General features: G+C 33.5%; 2 protein-coding genes across 10 annotated transcripts in view; both read right to left on the bottom strand.

The window, feature by feature from the left end:
* The window catches only part of si:ch211-45c16.2 (mitogen-activated protein kinase kinase kinase 13), a 68,690-nt gene extending 55,341 nt beyond the window's left edge, over window positions 1-13,349 (bottom strand). For 2 of the 4 annotated variants that reach the window (XM_058787394.1, XM_058787391.1), the window contains exon 1: window positions 13,089-13,349. The gene's annotated coding sequence lies outside the window, so the exon portion shown is untranslated. The remainder of the gene's footprint in view (window positions 1-13,088) is intronic. The other 2 variants (XM_058787397.1, XM_058787393.1) reach the window with 2 other exon arrangements.
* A 1,866-nt stretch (window positions 13,350-15,215) lies between these two features.
* The window catches only part of trpm2 (transient receptor potential cation channel, subfamily M, member 2), a 43,764-nt gene continuing 36,648 nt past the window's right edge, over window positions 15,216-22,331 (bottom strand). For 5 of the 6 annotated variants that reach the window (XM_058787994.1, XM_058787990.1, XM_058787992.1 and 2 more), the window contains 8 exons: window positions 21,642-21,790; window positions 21,495-21,547; window positions 20,089-20,118; window positions 19,894-19,980; window positions 19,602-19,680; window positions 18,502-18,603; window positions 18,036-18,146; window positions 15,216-16,832 (listed from right to left, as the gene is read on the bottom strand). In XM_058787994.1, the coding sequence (XP_058643977.1) occupies window positions 16,707-16,832; window positions 18,036-18,146; window positions 18,502-18,603; window positions 19,602-19,680; window positions 19,894-19,980; window positions 20,089-20,118; window positions 21,495-21,547; window positions 21,642-21,790 (737 nt within the window). In that variant the 3' untranslated portion in view covers window positions 15,216-16,706. The remainder of the gene's footprint in view (window positions 16,833-18,035; window positions 18,147-18,501; window positions 18,604-19,601; window positions 19,681-19,893; window positions 19,981-20,088; window positions 20,119-21,494; window positions 21,548-21,641; window positions 21,791-22,331) is intronic. The other variant, XM_058787995.1, reaches the window with a different exon arrangement.

The following is a 22,331-nucleotide window of genomic DNA, read 5'->3' as shown; positions in this document are numbered from 1 at the left end:
ATATATATATATATATATGTATATGTATGTATGTATGTGTGTGTGTGTGTGTGTGTGTGTGTGTGTGTGTGTGTGTGTGTGTGTGTAGGTCAGTGGCCCTTGGCTTGGTATTGTTGGCAGAATTCGGCCCTCTGCAAAAAATAATTGAGGAACCCTGGAATAAACTATGGTGGTATGTGTTTGTAAAGGTTACTTTATGAAGGTCACTAACTGTGTATTTAAAACACAGTTATTGTTGCAATAAAATGAAACAGTATATGTGAACAGAGAGTATTAATGTCAAAGCGGGTCAGGTGTGTTGCTGAACATTGACTAAACCGACTGCATTGACATTCAGGAGTGTCAGGCATGTTTGCTTAGCAAGCTAGTCCTGTTCGACACATCCGAGCGCATTCCAAAGTTCATACCATCCGATCGCATATTCAGCACAATCAATAACACAGACCGAACAACTGAAGATATTCACCATCACACGGCAAGAGTTAAAACACAAACGGGCTTTTAGCGCTTTTATTTCGTCCAAACTAAGCTGCAATTAAACCCAGACGTTTCTCTGCCACTAAACCAAGGTTAGTTACGGTCTAGACCTAAAAGAAACCCAAACGGTCTCTGATTTAAACTTGAGTAGATAAATTAGTCATAATTCACATGCATACTAACTCTGAGGCTCTTTGTTGAGGACAAACATACAGTCTGAAATCCATCTGAAGCCTCTGCAGGCTGTAAAGGATCCAGCGCTGCTTCGGCTCGGTTACAATCTCTCATTAATTATTGAGACGTGTCGGAACACACACACTGACAGCTCTTGTGTCCTTAACATGAATAAGAGAAACACAGACTCTGAAGACGGGAATGAATTCAGCCGTTCCAGTAAACCAACGGCTCACATACACACCAATCACTGCGCACACATATTACACAGACATTTGAAGCGGCACAACCGTTTTCAACATTGATAATAATCAGAAATGTTTCTAGAGCAGCAAATCAGCATATTAGAATGATTTCTGAAGGATCATGTGATACTGAAGACTGGAGTAATGATGCTGAAAATTCAGCTTTGATCACAGAAATCAGTTACATTTCATAAAATATTGGCATAGAAAACAGTCATTTTAAATTGTAATAATATTTGACAAGATTACTGATTTTACTGTATTTTTTATCAAATAAATGCAGCCTTGGTGAGCAAGAGAGACATTTTTCAAAAACAAATTTAATTTATTAATCAATTGATGAAATTAAAATCAATTGATGAAAATTAATTGAATTGATTATAAAATAAGGCATAATATGAATAATAAATTCATTTATTGATAAATCCTATGTCTCTATATAAATCAAATTATAAATACATAAAAATAACTAATAATAATAATAATAATATCATTAACATAAATTAGATAAATATATATATATATATATATATATATATATATATATATATATATATATATAACAATTTTAATAAATAATAAAAATAAATAAATAATAATAAAATAATATAAAAAATATATTATAATTACAATTGTGACCTATGCTGGCAAAATGAGTCGGAATGCGCATTGAATGAGAGAGAGAGAGAGAGAGAGAGAGAGAGAGAGAGAGAGAGAGAGAGAGAGAGAGAGAGAGAGAGCTTCCGCCGTGATGCGCTTTCATGACAGGGCGCTGAAACATGGTCAAGTAAAGAAGACAGAATTTACTATAGATTTCTATAAAGTTATCATTATAATGCTATTACACATTGTCTACAGTAGTGATCAAAACTAAAGCATCTTAACACTTGTATTGTAACGCTTATCTTCCGCCAGGAGTTGGCGACAACCCGTTTAAAAAAATGTATTTGACATTGAATCATTCATTCAGGAGATTTCAATAGTGAAACAAGTCTTTATGAAGCGAGACACTGACTCCTTCATTGAATTTTTTTCAAAAATTTTGTTCAACTGAATAAATATATTTTTAAAAGACTTAAGCAGAAAAACTAGTAAATTAGGTTATTTTGTGAGAGAGTCGTGATCTCCAATTTATAAAAAAAAAAAAATTGTGATTCTCAATTTATCCAAAATCGTGTAGCTCTAGTTTACATGTTTATTACTGAATATAATTAATTAAAATAGAAGTATAATTTAAGTATAAGTCGATTTCAAAATGCACCTACACTTTTTGCATTTTGTGTTTTTCAGTTGAATAAAAGACTATTTTCGCTATATATTTCATCATTGAGGAGTCTAAAAATCTCGTCTCGTCCTCGTGAACCCAGTCTCGTGTCTCATCTCGTGGGATAACAGTCTTGTCAATGCTATGTTTATGGCAGATTTGTGCTATATTTTCATCTACATTATCAAGTGATCCCTTAAATCGCCTGCGCGTCTTCGAAGCCATATGAAGTACGAAAACAATTTTAATTGAAGTATGCCTACTGTTGAACAAATATGATGAAAAAAGCACTGCTGGATTGTTATAATATCAGTACTGACCATCTCACATAAATCAGGCAATATCGTGCATTGCATTTAAGCATGAAACTAAACACTGGTAATATGCAGCGCAATCAGCATGTTAATAAATGTTCATATCCCAACGCATCCTATATTAGATGAATCAGATATGCATTAGCTAACCCAGACATCACTACGTGACTTCGAAGCCATGCTTCTCTCTCTTCTCATGTCTATACTTTGGACTGCATGCTGTGGACAGCTAAACAATCAGAGCTCAGGGTGCCACCCAAAGTGCTGCTATAACCAACCAGAGAAAAAAAAACATTTTCACGATCATCTTTTCATGATTGATCGTAGCTGTCACAGCCGAGTACTCGAGTACTCGATCTCTGCTGCACATCCCTAATATGAATCACACACAAAGGTGCTTCCGCAAGCACACGATCCCAATACATACACATACTGTATACACAGTATTTCAGTAGGCTATTCACGCAAACATAATCCGTTACGTCTTAAGTGAACGTTTGGGGAACTGTTGGAGAAAACATCTGATGTGTAACATTATATTAGATCCGTGCAGTACAGTATGTCTTAATATACAGGCCGTCTGTCTCAATGTTCATCTAACAATAAAAGAAAAGATCGCTGCTCTTGATTAAACTGCTTTTGTAGCTTTAATAATCAATTTATTTGTAATGAACACACGGAAGTGATTTTTACATTTGATTATTTGTTTTTCTTACTTGAATGCTTTTGTTTAGATGTAAAATGATAAAAGTAATGCACTACTTGTTACTTTCTAATATTTGTTCTACTGTTGTTGTTTTTTGCATCGGTTCTTTTTAACGAAAAAGATCAAATAAAAATGGCTATATTGTGATTATTAATATAGTAATTAATATTATATATAGTAACAATAATAAGGACGTGGAGGAAACAATGTAACGTTGCTATGTGATTTTGCTTTAGAACCTTCAGAAAACTTTAACTTGATTTTTCTCAGAACTGACTTTATTGAGTTCAAACGGGTGTAGCTCAATCATTTTTGTCTGATTCCAACAAATCATACATCATTTTGAAGGTATCTGAAAATAACTCATTGCTCATTGTGACTCATTTTGCCAGCACAGGTCATAAATATTAAAATAAATTAATAAATCATATATGTATCTCTCTCTCTCTCTCTCTCTCTACACACACACACATTTTGCTAAAACTGACTATCCATCTATCTATAATACATATAGGACCAGCCACAAATAATAAACACAAAATGACACGACGTTATGGTTTACAGTTCTGTACGAGAGGTTAATGCCTTGTTCAAAGTCAATAGCGGAAGCACCAACACACACACGGTGTATTACAGATCAGATGATAGCGGGTTCAGGGTGTGTATCACGTCCTCGCTGATGGCCTCGACGGCTCTGGCCTCATGCAGGTGAGTTATGTAACAGTGACTCGGTTATAGATGGAGTCACGTAAAACCTTCAGCAGCACGTTCATCAGTGTATTGATAACCACAGAGCTGAATACACAACTATTACTTCTCAACATATACTGAATATACTGCAAAAGACTGAAAAATATCTCCATAATAATGTATTTGCTCTGACAGAAGCATCATTTAAACCAAACTGAACTGATTCAAAATAGTTAAAGCAAGAAAATACTGTAAAAAACTAAAATCAAAGAATGTTTTTCACACTGTTTGTAACAGAATTATAGTAATTCTTTTTTAAATTCATGTCACCAATATAACAATCCATATTCATAGACAATATTGACCTACAGATATTAATACTAAAACATTTATTAAATAGGTTTTTTTTTTTGTATAGGGTTTTTAGTTTTTGTCTTATTTATTTATTTTGTTAGTTGAATGAATGAATGTGGTTACAGGTGCAACCAATAAACAAACCTGGGGGGAAAATGTATTAAAACAATATTTTAAAAAATCTAAAATTTATCAAAAATGACAAGCAGGGACTTCTGTGACTATGAGTGATAATAACACAACTTGATGAATCTGAATTATGAATCTACTCACTGAAACAGACAACTTGAATCAAATAAAAAAAATGTTTGTTTTATTATTGATATTATGCATAATTATTTAATTTGTTGATTTGTTTGTGTGTACAATACATCTATACTTTTGTACTGTACTTGTAATGATTGCGAGTGAAAAAAAATAATTGAATCAGATTTATGAATCGACTCACTACAACAGATAACTTGAGTCAAGTCATGAAAATTAATTAAACTTACCAACTATATTAACATTATTTGCTATACTGAACTAAAAAAAATTAATATGCTCTTAACGAGAAATCTTCATGGATAAGAGCGCTTTAGTCATTTCAACCGTCAAGATGTCGTTTAATTTTATATCACCAGTTATTCAATATATCAGCCAGTCACACTGAATCTATTCAATTCAATTCAGTTTATTTGTATAGCGCTTTTCACGACACAAATCTACTGAATCACAATACTCCAAAACAGATGCTGGCGAGGACGACCTGAAATGAACCACACAGAACTGACTTCAAACAGGTCAGTCATTTTTTGTCTGATTCCAACAAATCATACATCATTTTGAAGGTCTTTGAAAATAAAATAAAAATAACTCCTTTTGCCAGCACACACGCAGAAAAACACAGTCCTGGACATCATCCAATCACCTCAGTAAAAGCAAAAAGATTTCAACAGCAGGGAAAACAAGGGGAAGACCAGAGAGAACAGAGAGGATGATGGGATGAATACTAAAGAGAGAACAGAACAAAAAAAGTTTTCGGTTTCAAATAAATCCTGAAAAATAAAATGTATCACTGTTTCCACAAAAATATTGGGCAGCACAACTGTTTTCAACATTGATAATAATAAAAAATGTTTCTTGAGCAGCAAATCAGCATATCAGAATGATTTCTGAAGGATCACGTGACACTGAAGACTGGAGTAATGATGCTGAAAATTCAGCTTTAAATCACACTTTACTGTATACTAACACAAAAAGCAGTTATTTTAAATTCTAATAATATTTCACAATTGTACTGTATTTTTAATCAAATAAATGCAGCCTTGGTCAGCAGAAGAGACTTTTAAAGTGTAGTGTATAATAAAAAAAATATTCATCTTATTAGCATAGATATCAGCAGCCATCACTGATTGTTGACTGATGTTACTTACATGTGAGATTAATGAAGAACAATGGAACAAATTGCAAAAAGTTCTAGTCGAGAAAGGACCTGATATTAGGTTTCTGTTAGCAAATCATATCCATTTTATAATATTTAACCAAGATTTTTTAATATTTTTAAAAATATTATTTTTTTTTATATCGGCACATACAAGATTCTAAATTACTTAACTGTGGAAAAAACATTATAGAATTTTTGCTGTGACATAAATTTTAAAATCTATTTAGCCATTAATAAAATATATATATATATTTTTTTGTTTTGTTTTAGAATTTTTAAATGACGTTCATTCAGTATCAACATTTTATCGCCTACCCTACATCAGTGTACTTATCAATGTAAGTAGCGATTGCCAGATATACTGTATATTGGCCAGGATGGAGAGAAGTGGAGAGCAGTGTTGGGAGAAACGAGGGGAAAAAGAGGAGAAAAGAGGAGTGAGTGTGCGCGCAGTGATTTTTATTCCTCCACTCGTGTGTGTTAATGCGCTCCCCATGAGACGCTGCAGGCGCTTGTAATTATAGTAGCACACAAATCTGGGAGGACACACTCACACTCTCACACTAAAGCAGAATCAGTCTTCCCCTCGAGGAGAAGTGCTCAGACAGAACGGCTGTTTGTTTAGTGCACTTCTCTCTGCTTTAAACACACACACACAAATCACAACAAGAAGAAATGCATTCAAGTACAAGGTTGGATTGTGGGTTTTACAGCCGCACTGGACTCCACCCACACAAACCCAACCCTAAATTTAAAGATGGGTGACATTTTTTCTTTCTCTTCTCTTAAAGAAACAGTTCATCTCTATATACAAAATTCAAAAAAAAAAAAATTTTATAATAAGTATAATTATTAATATCATTAATAACAATTTTTTAATTAACATTAATAAAATATTAAGATATAATATTTGTATTTAATGATTTTAACAATATTTAAAAATGATATTATTTTAATAATATTAATTATATACACATAATATCTTTGTGTAATATTAATATTTGAAAAATTATTAAATGGAATAGAAATATTTTAAATTATTAGTATTAGTATTTTACACATTAATAAAATGTTGATGGGTAATATTTTTAAAATAAAAATAATATAAATGTAATATAATAATTTAACCTATTATTAACTGTAATTGAATCATTCATGGGTCTTCAAATCAAGCAGTGGTTGAAGGGCAGGCAGTGAAATGTGTGCTGTTAGATGTCAGTGTTTGAGTTTCTGAGGGACCCTTGACTGAGAGATCGCTTCATTACTGAAATGTCACTCCACAGGAGAAAACGCACGCTGAGCTGAGAGGAGGAGGAGTGGAGGAGGAGGCGCATGAGGTGAGATGACGAGAAGGAGAGCAGGAAGATGGAGCGATTGATTGGCCGGTCTTCCGGGAGCCTGACATGAACTGAAACTGATTTAGTTTGATGACTGAACGACGCACAAAGACCCTTTCAACACCCCATACACTGTTTCTTTCTTATGCTGATATATTTCCTATTAAAAACATATCCAAAGGGTCGTCCAATAACCTTTAGTTTGCATCACAAACAGGAAACAACATTCAGATTCCAGAGAGTATTTGACTGAACAGAAATGTGCATACGCCCCTAAGTGCAGGATGATGTTGTTTTACTGGAGCAGAAATGCACTTTTTAGGATACATACAAAATTTCTGTCCATTTTTAACAGTACTTTAGCATATACATGGCCTCAAAACCAAAAAAAATAAAATAAAAATTGTTTAATTTCTGTATCACTAAGTGCAAGGTTTCCCAAACTGGGGCTTTTGAGTTGATGAAAAGCTAAAAATCAAATTAAATCTTAAAAATATAAAATTAAAATAACAATAAAATAAAAAAACTTAAATATTATTTAATATATATATATACACACACACACACACACACACACATATATATTTTTTTAACCTTTTTAATCTTATATTTATAGAGTATAATATATGAATGCATTATAAAATTATTAAAAACATAAACTCAAATTCCTTCCTCAACACCTGCATTGCAAAATATTTTTCAAAGTTACAATACTACAAAACAAAAGTTATTCAAGTACGTTTTACAAGAAAGCACTATTTCAGTCTTCAAAATGAAAAAAATCTATGTTTTACTTGTCATTTTTTGTAATTATTTGCTTGAAATTTGATTAAATCCAACACCACTGTGTTTTTTGTTGTTGTTTCAGAACTGGAAAAATTAAACAAGGAGATGATCAAATGGATAAACTGAGCAAGTGCTGAAAGAGAAAGATGAAATAAAGCTTGTCTCAGTCTGAGATTCGCCTGTTGTGTAGTATCTTCTGCTTAAAAGCAAATGACAACATCAAAAATAAAACCCCCAAAATTTCAACGTACCATAAAAAGACATTCTCTAGATATCACTATCAGCATATGCTACTAAAACTTTATCAGTCAAGCACTAATAAAAGAGAACAGCAGAAGCTATTATTTCAACAGGACAAAACACACACATCAAGGTCCATCTCTTATAAATCAAACGCGCTCCTGCCGTGGCTGTGAGCTTATGAAAATGAAGCAGCAGAAGGAGAGCTTTCTGTCCAGGATTACAGGGACGAGTCCCACATGTCAATTACATAAATACTGTGTCCCGTTCTGGTCCCGCCCCTCCCTCTGTGACATCACTTCTGGGAAAACACACATCATGAATGGCTTCAATGAGAAGATGCTTTTTACTTGCTAACGTTTACATATTTATAATGTTTTAATAAACACATATGTAGGTAAATACAGCCGTTTATGGCTACATACTGTTTTACTGGTGTATAAAAATGCGAAAACATGCCTTGATTATCTGAAATAGATTTTGCTTGTATATTTAATTCTTATTTCGTACATTAAACATTTTGAATCTATTCTGGAATGAATGAATGAAACAATCAATCAATAAGTGTTTTTATATTATACAGTGGGGAAAAAAATTATTTGATCCCCTGCTGATTTTGTACGTTTGCCCACTGACAAAGAAATGATCAGTCTATAATTTTAATGGTAGGTTTATTTAACAGTGAGAGACAGAATAACAACAAAACAATCCAGAAAAACACATTTAAAAAAAAAGTTATAAATTGATTTGCATTTTAATGCGTCAAATAAATATTTGACCCCTTCGCAAAACACGACTTAGTACTTGGTGACAAAACCCTTGTTGGCAATCACAGAGGTCAGACGTTTCTTGTAGTTGGCCACCAGGTTTGCACACATTGTCCCACTCCTCTTTACAGATCCTCTCCAAGTCATTAAGGTTTCGAGGCTGATGTTTGGCAACTCGAACCTTCAGCTCCCTCCACAGATTTTCTAATAAAGCATTTAAATAAATAAATGTTCTAATAAAGTATTCTAATAAAGCAATTTTCTAATAATGTTTCCACCTCCATGTTTGACGTGGGGATGGTGCTCTTGGGGTCATAGGCAGCATTCCTCCTCCTCCAAACGTGGCGAGTTGAGTTGATGCCAAAGAGCTGGATTTTGGTCTCATCTGACCACAACACTTTCACCCAGTTCTCCTCTGAATCATTGGCAAACTTCAGACATGTGCTTTCTTGAGCAGGGGGACCTTGCGGGCGCTGCAGGATTTCAGTCCTTCACGGTGTAGTGTGTTACCAATTGTTTTCTTGGTGACTATGGTCCCAGCTGCCTTGAGATGATTGACAAGATCCTCCCGTGTAGTTCTGGGCTGATTCCTCACCGTTCTCATGACCACTGAAACTCCACGAGGTGAGATCTTGCATGGAGCCCCAGACCGAGGGAGATCGACGGTTATTTTGTGTTTCTTCCATTTGCGAATAATCGCACCAACTGTTGTCAGCTTCTCACCGAGCTGCTTGGCGATGGTCTTGTAGCCCATTCCAGCCTTGTGTAGGTCTACAATCTTGTCCCTGACATCCTTGGACAGCTCTTTGGTCTCGGCCATGGTGGAGAGTTTGGAATCTGATTGATTGATTGCTTCTGTGGACAGATGTCTTTTATACAGGTAACTCCCTTTAAGAGAGTGCTCCTAATCTCAGCTCCCTACCTGTATAAAAGACACCTGGGAGCCAGAAATCTTGCTGATTGATAGGGGATCAAATATTTATTTGACTCATTAAAATGCAAATCAATTTATTACATTTTTGAAATGTGTTTTTCTGGATTGTTTTGTTGTTATTCTGTCTCTCACTGTTCAAATAAACCTACCATTAAAATTATAGACTGATAATTTCTTTGTCAGTGGGCAAACAAATCAGCAGGGGATCAAATAATTTTTCCCCCCCACTGTATGCGTGTATACTATACACACACACACACACACACACACACACACACACACATTAATAATGTTTATAGCTTTATTTTTTATAACTGCTTTACTAAATATTAATCATTAATTATTAAACTACAATGATTACAAGGGCTGATTGCAAGGAATTGAAAAAGTGAAAAAGTATATATTTATAAATATGTATTATGCATAAATACACATATATTTAATTTTTATTTTGTATGTGTGTGTATATATATATTAGTCATTATTACAGTTACAGTGATTACTACAGGTGATTACAAAAATAAAATATTAATAAACAACATTTTTTATTTATGTGTCTGTGTGTATGTGTATAGAAAAAAGCTAAATATTATTTAGTGGTTTTGTTCGTGTATATTGCGCAGCTCTAGTGTAGCGTGCAGGAGACCCTCAGTGTCCTATTTGCATATGATTCAGTGGTGAGATTATATAAGAAATCAGATGCTGATTCATATGAGCACACATGAGCATCTCGCTCTCAGCCTGCTTCCAATAAGGTCTTTTTGCATTCACATTTTACTATGACCCTGACAGATAATATTCTCGATTATTACAAAAAAATATATTTGATATTCTATAGAGCCTGTAATGAATTGCCATTTAGCTGCTGGAACATGCAGCTTGTTCAGCCATTACAAGAAGTGTTCAGCCAAAAAGCTCTCAAATCTAATTCTTCAGGACATCTGAACTCCATCGTGCGCCTTCAGAATATAGCGCACAAGTCATACAGACTACTTCATGGTGTTTTCTGGGTGAGGTTTCCCTTTAAATGCAGACTATGTAAATTTGTCCTTGCAAAATCCCTCACGTTTGCTCACGAGTGCCAATGATCCACTTTCCTCCCATCTCACTTAAAAAAACACAGATAACAGGTTGAGCTTGAGCCGAGAGGCGTCTCGAGTGTGAGAGGCTGCATTTGCTTAATTAGAGGTGCAGAGGAGAACGAGGAAACACCCACATTTGCTAAATTGGAGAGAGTGACCTGTAACTGCACCCGTCTCAGTCTCAGATTGATGGCAGCGTCTCATTACTGACACACGTGGACATTCACTGACATACTGGAAACAAATGCAATCGCACGAGCCCCGTTCTACACACTTAACACTCGCACTGCTTTACCAAACATACTTTTAGTATAATTGTACAAACGTCCAGCTTCAGCTCATGCTTCACATGTCTTTTTGCAGATTTATATCAAGTAAACATCACAATAACTTTTGTAATATTTCAGTGACACCTTTTATATACTTATTATAATTGCTTTACTAAATATTAATTATTAAATTACAATGATTACAATGGCTGACTGCAATGAATTGAAAAAGTACATATATATATATATATATATATATATATATATATATAATTTTTTAAGAATTATTATGCATGTATGCACCATTTTTTAAGAATTATTTTATATATATTAAAAATAATTCTGAAATAATTTTTAGTTTAATTTTAAAATGTAATTTAATTTTTAAGTGATATTCAGATGAACACTTACTGGACTGAAGCAGCTCAGCTTTACTTGATTCTCCATCAATCATTTTCTAGAAAAATCAGTGCGTCTCAAATCTGATCATCAGGATCTTTTGAAGAACATTTGTTTCCAGAAGCTTCACTTTCACTGTTCCTCAGCGGAGGAATGATCTTCCCAAGCCTCCAAAACATCTCACATCTTTTGAGGAACGTTTATTTGTTCAACTCTTAATCATCATTGGATTGCATTGCATAATTTAAATATCATCTTGCTAAGGCATCTTATTGGAGATATAGAGTAGAGTGACCACCAATAATATTTTTTTATCATTTTAAGTGTCTGCTATACTGTTATTAAAATCTCATTAATTTAAATTACAAGCATCAGAATTTCATCAGTTTTTGTCCATATAAAAATCAGCATCTGCACCAAATTGCATAGTTTTAATGTTTGGGCCTCTGAATAAAATTCAGGTGTTCATATTCTCACTATATCATACTACATGAGTCATAAAAGCCTGACATATCAAATAGGATACTCAACAAAAAACACATGCATGTTTTATATTCTGTCTAAAGGTTCAATAAACTGTTCAGTTTTTTATTTTATTTTTTTAAAGAGCATATGTCAGGTTTTACAGGGTTAAATAATATTAAACTAAAGCAAACTTCAAAGCTTTGAGCAACACATTACCTTCGTTATTGATGTAACAGGCTGTGCATAAAACCAAAATAACTGCTGACTATTGTACATTTGTTTCAGTTACGGTGGACTATGACTAGATCAGCATGTGTTGTTATTATTATTAGTCTAACAACAACATCAAGAGTTCCCAAGCAGGGAAGAGTGGGGCAAGTTGTCACAATAAGAACCTGTCATTAACTAACCTATTATAAGGTAAAAAAAAAAACAACGATTTTATACAGATGCACACTTTTGACATCATATTAGATACTAAAGTATAACCCTTGTGACAACACTCAATGCATTTACACTAAAAACAAGTTAAAAGCAAAACAAAAAACAGACTCAAGTCTATTCATCTGCATCACAGTTTGATGTTTAAGCAGACAGGAATGGAAGGATTTGTTCATATCCTATAAGAACAGTGAGGCTGGTGTGTTTGTGATGTGCTCGCTTTGTTCCAGCCGGTGCATCTGCATCGAGGCTGCTGGGACAAGTCACATTCTTGGCAGAGAAACAAATACGCTGCATCTAACAAACTAGGGGCCTCTGTGTTCAATGGCCTATTTAGACGCCAGAGCTGCAGATTATATAGAAATACGCGATTGACAGCTCTGAATGTGGCTAGTAGCGCTTCAATCCGGGACATTAAATCAATGTATAACATCAAACACGGGTATAAAATGCAGAAATGTGCATTAAAGCCGTTTAAAATCTTGTAACTGCGATTTAAAACACGAACTGGTGTTTGTGAAACAACTGTGGAGATATTTCTCCCTCACATCAGCAGCGCGAAGCGATGATCTCCCACTATCTCTCACACACACGCTCATAAAACGTAAACAAACCTACAAAACGCGCGAAATGTGCCAGCGTTTATTCTACAATAATTTACGACGATCGGAAATCATAAAATGTGAGTAACAAATGAAGGAAAGGAGTGAAATCCTACCGTTTAACTCGGCTGAGCTCCGCTCGACTATCCTCCGATCTAATCCCGACGGTTTAATGCGAGTCTCGTGAGCGCGCACGTCACTTCCGCCTGCTCTGACCTGTGCACCTGCACCAGCGCGCGGGATAAAAATAGATCACGGCTCATTCCCATTCATTCAGAGTCACGTCCTCGAGGATGCTGAATATCTATAGACGCGTATTATCGCGCTCACGCGTTTAATCAATTACTGCTAGACTGTCTACTTTAATTACTGTGCTCACTATAGTTACATTGTCCACCTACACCGTAGCACACACTTCACTCGTTCTGTGCTGTGCGCGTTGTATTGTGAATTAGGGATGGGAAGTCCGATTCATTTGAGCGAATCGACTCGTTCGAACAGTTCGTTTCCTAGAACCGGCTCAAAGAACCGAATCAGTGATTCTTTTACGTCATCACGTTATCCCTGCGTTCCAAAAGCCAAACGTCGACAGATATTGGTAAGGTTTATCAGTTTTCCACTTTATTAGAGCCATGATTCATCACATAAGAAACAAAGATAATTAGAACCTAAATATACATTGCATTTAAATAAACAAACAGTTTTAAGTTACTGCTATTATTTAATAATAAAATTCTGTAAATGAAAACCAACCGAGCAAATACAGAATGTTCCCATTGGATTATTTATTTGAAACGGAATAAGAACCTAATTAGTGATTCTTTTATGTCATCACGTTATCCGAAGTTCCAATATTTTATTTATCTGTGTCACATCATTAGTCATTTTTATTTTTTGAATGCTATTTAATAATAAAATCCTGTTTATTAAAACCAACCCAGCAAACCATTTGTTTGCATGTTTATTATTTTATTTATATATTTAGTTAGTTCGTTTTTTAAGGGGAACCAAATAAGAACATTATGGAAACCAAAATCTGGGATCTGTTTCATATGTTTATTGAGAAAACATCAAAGCATTAACCAGCAAGATTTTTGATATTAACCAAAGTATTACTGTTCGTCCCAGCAACAAAATTCTCGGATCAGACACGAATCGGACACGTGAACCCGATTCAGTCTCATTCATGAAAGAATCGTTCAAACCTACAAATTCATTAAAAATTCACACAAAGAGTGCCGTTTTTTCCTCTAAAAATGACCATGGTTACAAATGTAATATTGATTTTGTACAACAGTTCAATAAACAAGAAGTTAATTAAGAGACTTACGTTTTAGACACCGTATTGCCTTTTTTTGCGCTATTTCGAGATTTTCGAAAACAAAAATAATTCCAAACACAACCTCAATGCTGTTTTGCTCTCTGAGCAACATGACTGTTTCGTTCCTGAATGAATCAACCGTTTAAATGATTTAATTCAATCGAAATGACTCACTTATTAACAGTGACTTGCTGCCACCTACTGGCGGTTTTAATTTCACATTTAAAGTATCTTTTATTATTTACATAATTTCAAATAACAGTATTCAGCGTTTTATGTTTAATATATCAAAACATTATTTATGCAGTTGTAATGCAGGTTAAATGCATTCATGTTCTGCACTAAAGAGTAGTGTGTAATACATCTAAATGCCACTTCAGATGCAGCTTCTGTGTTTCCTCTGCATTGCAAAGATGAATTTTATTGATACGGATTTCAAATGTAAGAATTTTACTCAAAAGATAATGGACACTTTTAGAAAAATGGCTTTATAAAGGTAAAAATCAATTTAAACTTACTGGAAAAGATTAATTTCTATCAGTGTGAACTGACCATCACAGAATATGAAGAATATCAAAAACGTTATGAGTCAGCTGTCTACGGTAGTCCTTAAGACAGTAACACACTCAGCAAAATATTGTTGAATTATCGTTATCGATAAAATCCCAGAACATATCGGGATATTATTTTTTGTCAATATCGCACACACCCCTAAAGGTTAAACAACATATTTGTTCATGAATGACAAATAAGTTCCTATATCACTTTTTTTGAAGATGTAATTAAATGTTTTGTTACAGCAAACAATTAAACTAGAAATGTAAAAAAAATAAAAATTTGCAAAAATGCACACAATTTTCACACTGCATACACCAATATGCACATTATGTTATTCATCATTGATCAAATAGGCTAGTTTGCTTTCAGTACTTTTTTATTCAGTTCTCATGTCTTAATACTTTATAACAATGCAGATGTTTATTTTAAACCTGACTCACAGTAACTTAAAACTTATATTGAGGACAGTTCATTGTTCACATTTCTGCATTTGCTTTGATTTTTAAGGCATTGCATAATTGCTTGCAAGGTGCAGGTTAATGTTCAGTGTGAAATAATATCATCAAATGTATCTGCCTGCTGACATCCCATAATGCAATGCTGCCTAATCTGCCATCTGGCCATTAAACCCTGTCAGCACTGTACATGAATCAAAGGCATTTGCATTATTGCTACATGAAGTGTTGAAATATGTACAGAATATGCATTTATGCACCTTTGGTTCATTTCTCTTGTATAACTTGCTCTTTTCACAAATTAATAAATAAGGCTCAACTTAAGTTTATTGTTTAAAGTTTAAATATTTAATGTGCATATAATCATTTATTTATTTGGTAAATAGCCTTGTAATATGCAGGATAATGTACAGCCAATTGGTCATTATCGCAAAATAAAAGTCCTTACTTTACCCTGCAACTACATTTATTTCTTGCATAAAGTACAGTCTGTGCACATTTATGCAAACTAAAAACTTGATTTTTGGTACCTGCATTTGTATTTTAAAATGTTCAACAACCACATTCAAATTCATATTGACCCAGATACCGAAACTTCTGTGCAAAATAACTAATAAATACAATAATGCATTATAAAACATATTCAAAGCACCATATGTGTGAAGCTCACTGTATGGCTTATGGATTGTACAGAAATCTGCATGAAAGTGAGCGACATATCTGGCAACATTAACAGCATACAACAAAATTGCGATCCAAAAACTTGTTTGAACAATTTTGTTTGCTGCCGTTTGATATGGAAGCTCATTTCTGCCACAGGATAACAAATGTTAAAGAGGTACTTATCTCACAATTCGGACTTTTATGATGACTTTTTTTAGAATTGCGTAAAAAAAACTCAAGAATGACAAAATCAAGAAACAAAGTCAGAATTCCAAGATATAAACTGAGAATTGCGAGATAGAAACTCAGAACTGACCCGTCGCAGGGAGTTTGATTGACAGGCGATCTGACCAATCATAACGCTGAATCCGCCATTTTGTCCGACAAACAAATCAGACAGAAGACTAGATTAACGCCGGTGGACTTAAACTTGAAAAATGTGTGTATTGACGTTGAAATAAAACAGGTTCTGATGTTCATTCATGTTTTTTTGGTGCTTTAAATAAATATGAATAGATGATCAGATTTTTTTCAGACCTATGAGTTTAAATCTCACAATACTGAGTTTATATCTTGCAATTTTGTCATTAAGGCCAACTTGTGAGATAAAAGGTCGCAAGTACCTTTTTTAGTTTTTTATCCTGTGGCAGAAACAATCTTCCTCAGTTTGTGGCACAGAAATGACACACCTTTAAAGACACATAGGAGTGCAGAGTGTGTTTGTGTTTTCCTGAGGGTCAAAAGTGTGCGTTATGACGCTGTGATATCTGACGCAGAGCCTCTTGTTGGTACGGACACACACACGCGGCGCTGCTCACTTCCCGCCACTGGAGCGGCTGATGAGACGACAGCGAGCTCTCGACCTGCAGCAAAAACAAAGACAGCTTGAATTACTCTGTGAACCCAGTAAGAGCTGAAATACTGCCGCTTAATTCACTAAATAAAAACCACTTATGGAGCGCTGAGACTATGACTGCACAGAGCTGTAAAACTCAATGTGCTTACGATGTTTTATGTCTATTGAAACGGCATCCAACTGGGACCCGCATCAACATAAGTGGAGCACTACAATTATTACATCAGGAAATCCCATAATACAAAGCATCTGTTACAATAAACTTATTTTATACACATATGTTAAATAATAAATAAAAAAATATTGCACACACGTGTGCAAAATGGACACTAATATTTCTTACCAGAAACACACTTGCATTTTACATTAGTTTAAAAATAAAATAAAAATGATAAAATTACAAATATAAAACATTATATATACAGTAAATGATGAATTTTTAAAAACTGGGAAATCCCACAACTCATACAAAGCATAGATATTATATAAATAGTACATATGCAGATGCACTGTAAGTGCAATCCCAATTCATAGCATCTGTTACTTTCCCCTTATGTATAAACATATATAGCATATACAGTGTGCAAAATAGACTTTATCACACCAACTAATGGACATAAATATTTCTTACCAGCCATGCAAGTATATATTTTTAATATATATCATTATACAATTAAAAATGATACTGTAAGTGGCGCACTGCAACATTTAAATTGGGAAATCTCACAATTCAAACAAATAATCTGTTACGTAACCTTATTTTATGCACGTATATAAACTTTTCATCACACCAGCTAATGGAAAAATATACAGGACATGCAATTGGATTTTACATTATTTTTTATAGAATTATATATATATAAATATTACACAAACAGATTGTTTCCTTGCATATTTGTGGGAAACAGCACAGGTCAACATGAAAAGCGAGATGAGTCAGTCTCAGTTGAGAAGGAAACGCATGTTAGCAGATGCATGAGTCAAAATAGCAGATGGTTTGTATGTGTTTGACTTGCATCAGGGTCTGATTTATGCCATATCATGGATTTTACTTGCCATTGACAGTTTTTACTTGCATTTGGCACTTTGGCAGCATTTTTTGTTTATTTGTAAACCAAAAAACACTTTGTATTCATTTTGGCCAATAATCCTACATTTACATTGTACAGAAATCACTGCAATAGGAGCGGAAATGATATTTTCTACTCACAATGTGATTCAGATCTTCCATGAGCGCAGTGTCACAGTGAAGTGTGATGATGGTGGTCTCTATCCAGGCATTATCAGTGTTCCTGCTGTCATCTACATAACCATTATACACCTGCATCACAGAGAAAACACACATCCTGTGTAGCTGCATGTGTTACTAATTGGATTTTTGCAATTTCTGATACAGCAGTTGCACCAGGTGATTATGTACAAAATTATGTATGATAAAATACAGAAAAATATAAGCAATACAATGTAATCATACAGCACATGCATTCAAATTCATGAAAAAAAAAAACTAAATTCTGTAATTATTTATTTATTGCATGCTGCATTTTATTAATATATGATTTTTTATTAATACATCAATATATTTGTTAATATATGAAAAGTAATGCAATTCATATCTATGTTCTTAATGTCTGTAACAATGTCTTTTAATCAGTGAAGTCTTGTGGCTTTCTCACCTCTTCTCCAGCCTCTAGTTTAGACTTGGTCTTGTCATGTAACTTTTTACCCAGAATCCTCTCCAGTGACTGTGCTAGAGGCTCATCAGGTTTAGCTGAGCACTGCAAGAAAAAATGTTTAGGAACAAAAATTTAGGATTGACTCAATATATGCTTAGCATATCTCTAAAGCCAGTTTGTGATGTGTTTGAGTATAACTAGTTAATCTTCATTAAAAAAAACCCCAAAAAACAGTAATTATGATGATTTTCATGACTAACAGTCAAAAGTTTGAAATAATTAAGATTTTTTTCATGTTTTTGAAAGAAGTCTCTTCTGCTCACCAAGACTGCATTTATTTGGTCAAAAATACAGTAAAAATTGTGAAATATTATTACTATTTAAAATAACTTTTCTATGTGAATAAAATGTAATTTATTGCTGTGATCAAAGCTGAATTTTCAGCATCATTACTCCAATCTTCAGTGTCACATGATCCTTCAGAAATCATTCTAATATCCTGATTTGCTGCTCAAGAAACATTTCTGATTATTATCAGTGTTGAAAACTTTTTTTTTTTTTTTTGCTTAATATTTTTGTGAAAACAGTGATACACTGCCATTCAAAAGTTTGGGGTAAGTACGAAAAAAAGGAAGTAATACTTGCATTAAACTGATCAAAAGACATTTATAATGTTACAATTGATTTTTATTTAAAATAAGTACTGTTCTTTCTATTTATCAAAGAATCATTTAAAAAGTATGATTTCCACAAGAATATTAAGCAGCAAAAGCTGTTTTCAACCAATAATAAATAATAATAACTGAGTAGCAAATCAGTATATTAGAATGATTTCTGAAGGATCATGTAACACTAAAGACTGGAGTAATGATGCTGAAAATTCAGCCTTGATCACAGAAATAAATTATATTTTACAATATATTTACATAAAAAACAAATTGCAATAATATTTCACAATATTACTGTTTTTACTGTATTTTTAATTAAATAAATGCAACCTTGGTGAGAAGAAGAGACTTCTAAAACATTAAATAAAGTCTTAATTATTCCAAATTTCTGTCCTGTAGTGTATATATATATCAGATTTTCTGCGTTCTCACCCCAGGAAGAGCCCAGTGTTTCTCTGCTTCCTCCCAAACGGCGAGAAACTCCAGCACCTTGTGTTCAGCATCATGCCACCTTTAAAAATAGACAGAAAGCTCTCTGATTGCTCTCACACTTACAGCGGGATGAACTAAGGACACGGATGAACGCCATCTCTGATCTGCTATAATCTCATAAATGCTGTGGGACTGTGTTGTTTTTTGTGTGTTCGGTTGTAAACTTCAATCTGATATGAGATTAGAGTTTAATTCCAGTGGAGATCAGGACATGAGGGGGATTTTATTTCACCTGGTGAGGACTGGGTGGAGAATGTGATTCGGACCAAGGGATTTCAGAGCTCCTTTTCCCCGAATCCCAGTCCTTCCTCCTGGATTCCTGTCAAATCCATTCATGAGAATAAAACTTAGCACTCAAACAAATTAAATGCAAAATCCGGCAGGATAATAAAGACACAGCTGAATATACTGTATGTGTTTTGCATACCTGTGCTTGTCCAAGACTGAAGTGTCAGAGCTGTACAGAGAAAAAGGTTTTTATTTACAAAACAAATGCATTTTATGATTTATAATAAGTCTTCAAAATTGCAATTCAGCGAATGTATGTTTCCGTCATTTCTATTAAACTTGACGATGTACATTCTCTACATAAAGTGTAGAAACTAGATTTTTGCATACAAAATGATGAATAAAGATGTTTTTTTTGCTTTTGTTTTTATTCAATTTATGAATAACTGAATCATAATTCATTCTACCTAAATTCTATTTATTCTATGTATATTCTATCTACACTACTGTGCAAAAGTCTTCGGCCACTAGAATTTTCATTTTTCACTTTTATTTTTCAATTAGTCTTCATTTTTATTTTTCCCATTTTCATTTTAGATTACGTTTTTAGTATTTTGTTGTGTTTTGTCATTTTTATTAGTTTTTTTATGTGTAGTTGGCACTTTTGTAAAATAATGAAAGCAAACAGGATGCGCTTTCTGCCGTCTCGGTCTCTCTGAACTTGAGAGAGAAACTCTGTGTATATCTTTGCCTTACAGACATTAAAAATATATCTCCATAAAGTGTCTTCTTTCAAATTAACTAATTCAAATGGAAAACAAATATTCTCAGATTATGTACTCCATATGAAACATGCATACAGGCGCATCACTACTGCGGATATGACGAGTCAGTGTCTCCGACTTCAAATTATTAAAATGTTAATGCAGCCTCCTTACTATTTTTTCCTGTTTCATTCATAATTATTACTTCTGTAGATGCGCTGTGGCAATGTGTGTTCTTGAGCGCTTATTAGGCTATGTAGGTAATTAAAGGCTCGTTATAATGATTTAAATGGTTTATTAATAAATGTGCGATTAGTCGACTAATGCTTAAAATGAACGACTACTAGTCGACCAGAAAACTTCTTAGTGGAGGGCAGCCCTGAGTTTTAGTAATTTTATTGTGTGTTTTGTTAGTTTGTTTTTAAATACGCCTATATAGGTTTTCTTAATTTTTATTTTAGTTTTAGTTTTGGGTATTTTAATCCGTCAAGTTAAACTAAACAAAAACAGAAATGTTGCTTTGGAATCTAGCTGAATTTGTTTTCCTTTATATATAATTACATAATATATAATTTATTTATTCAGTTTTTAAAAATTATATTTTATTACAGTTAACATTTATTCTATTTTAAATAACTATAAAAACCCTGTTTTAAACAAATTTATTATAATAATAATATAATAATAATAATAATAATGACACGACTTGAACGCATTAGAACAGAGACTTCACTTTGAAGTATGGAGACAATATATTTAATAGTGCATAACAATTGCACAAAACTATATCCCTGATCAGTTTGATTAATTATGCCGCTCTATTTGTCAGAATGACACTCACTCGCTGCTGTCCTGTTGATTGTAAACTGGGGGAAGATATGGTGTGAAGTTTACCTAAAAAAGCAAAACATAAGTCACATGAGTCACATAAGATAAACAATCCAACATAATATTTGGTAAAATATGTTATATAATTAATATCAGGCACCTCCCAAGGCACCTTCTCCTCAGGCACGGGGAAGCGTTTGACGGTGCTGCTGGGATACTGAAGCTGACGTGCAAACGTGTGAGGAGCTGTTTCTTCATCTGTCTCCTGTCCACTGGATTCACCGTCATCCCTGTCAGAGCTTTTACCTGCTGGACAGACAGAAGAGTTCATTCACAACAGCAGCAGACAGCTATTGTCTTGAATTTAGGCACAAAACAGGGTGCAAAGATAAGTGATGATAAATAATAGGTCATCTAAAATACTCTACAGTTTGGTTTTGAGGTCAGAGGTCAAGATTTTTTTTTTTTTTAAGAAATTAATTAATATTTTAATCCAGAGAAGATGCATTAAAATGTGGAAACAAACACATTTATAATGTTACAAAAGATTTCCATTTCAAATAAATGCTGTTCTTTTGACATTTCTATTAATCAAAGAATCCTGAAAAATAAAATGTATCACTGTTTCCACAAAACTATGAAGCAGCACAACTGTTTTCAACATTGATAATAATCAGAAATCAGCTAATATTAGAATGATTTCTGAAGGATCATGTGACACTGAAGACTGGAGTAATGATGCTGAAAATTCCGCTTTGATCACAGCAATAATTTGCATTTTAACATATATTCACATAGAAAACTGTTATTTTAAATTGTATTAATATTTAACTATTTTTACAGCATTCTT

This window comes from Onychostoma macrolepis, chromosome 09, assembly GCF_012432095.1.
Source record: "Onychostoma macrolepis isolate SWU-2019 chromosome 09, ASM1243209v1, whole genome shotgun sequence".
NCBI classification, from domain to species: domain Eukaryota; kingdom Metazoa; phylum Chordata; class Actinopteri; order Cypriniformes; family Cyprinidae; genus Onychostoma; species Onychostoma macrolepis.
Note: the sequence above shows the minus strand (reverse complement) of the source record. Positions and strands in the feature narration are given on the sequence as shown.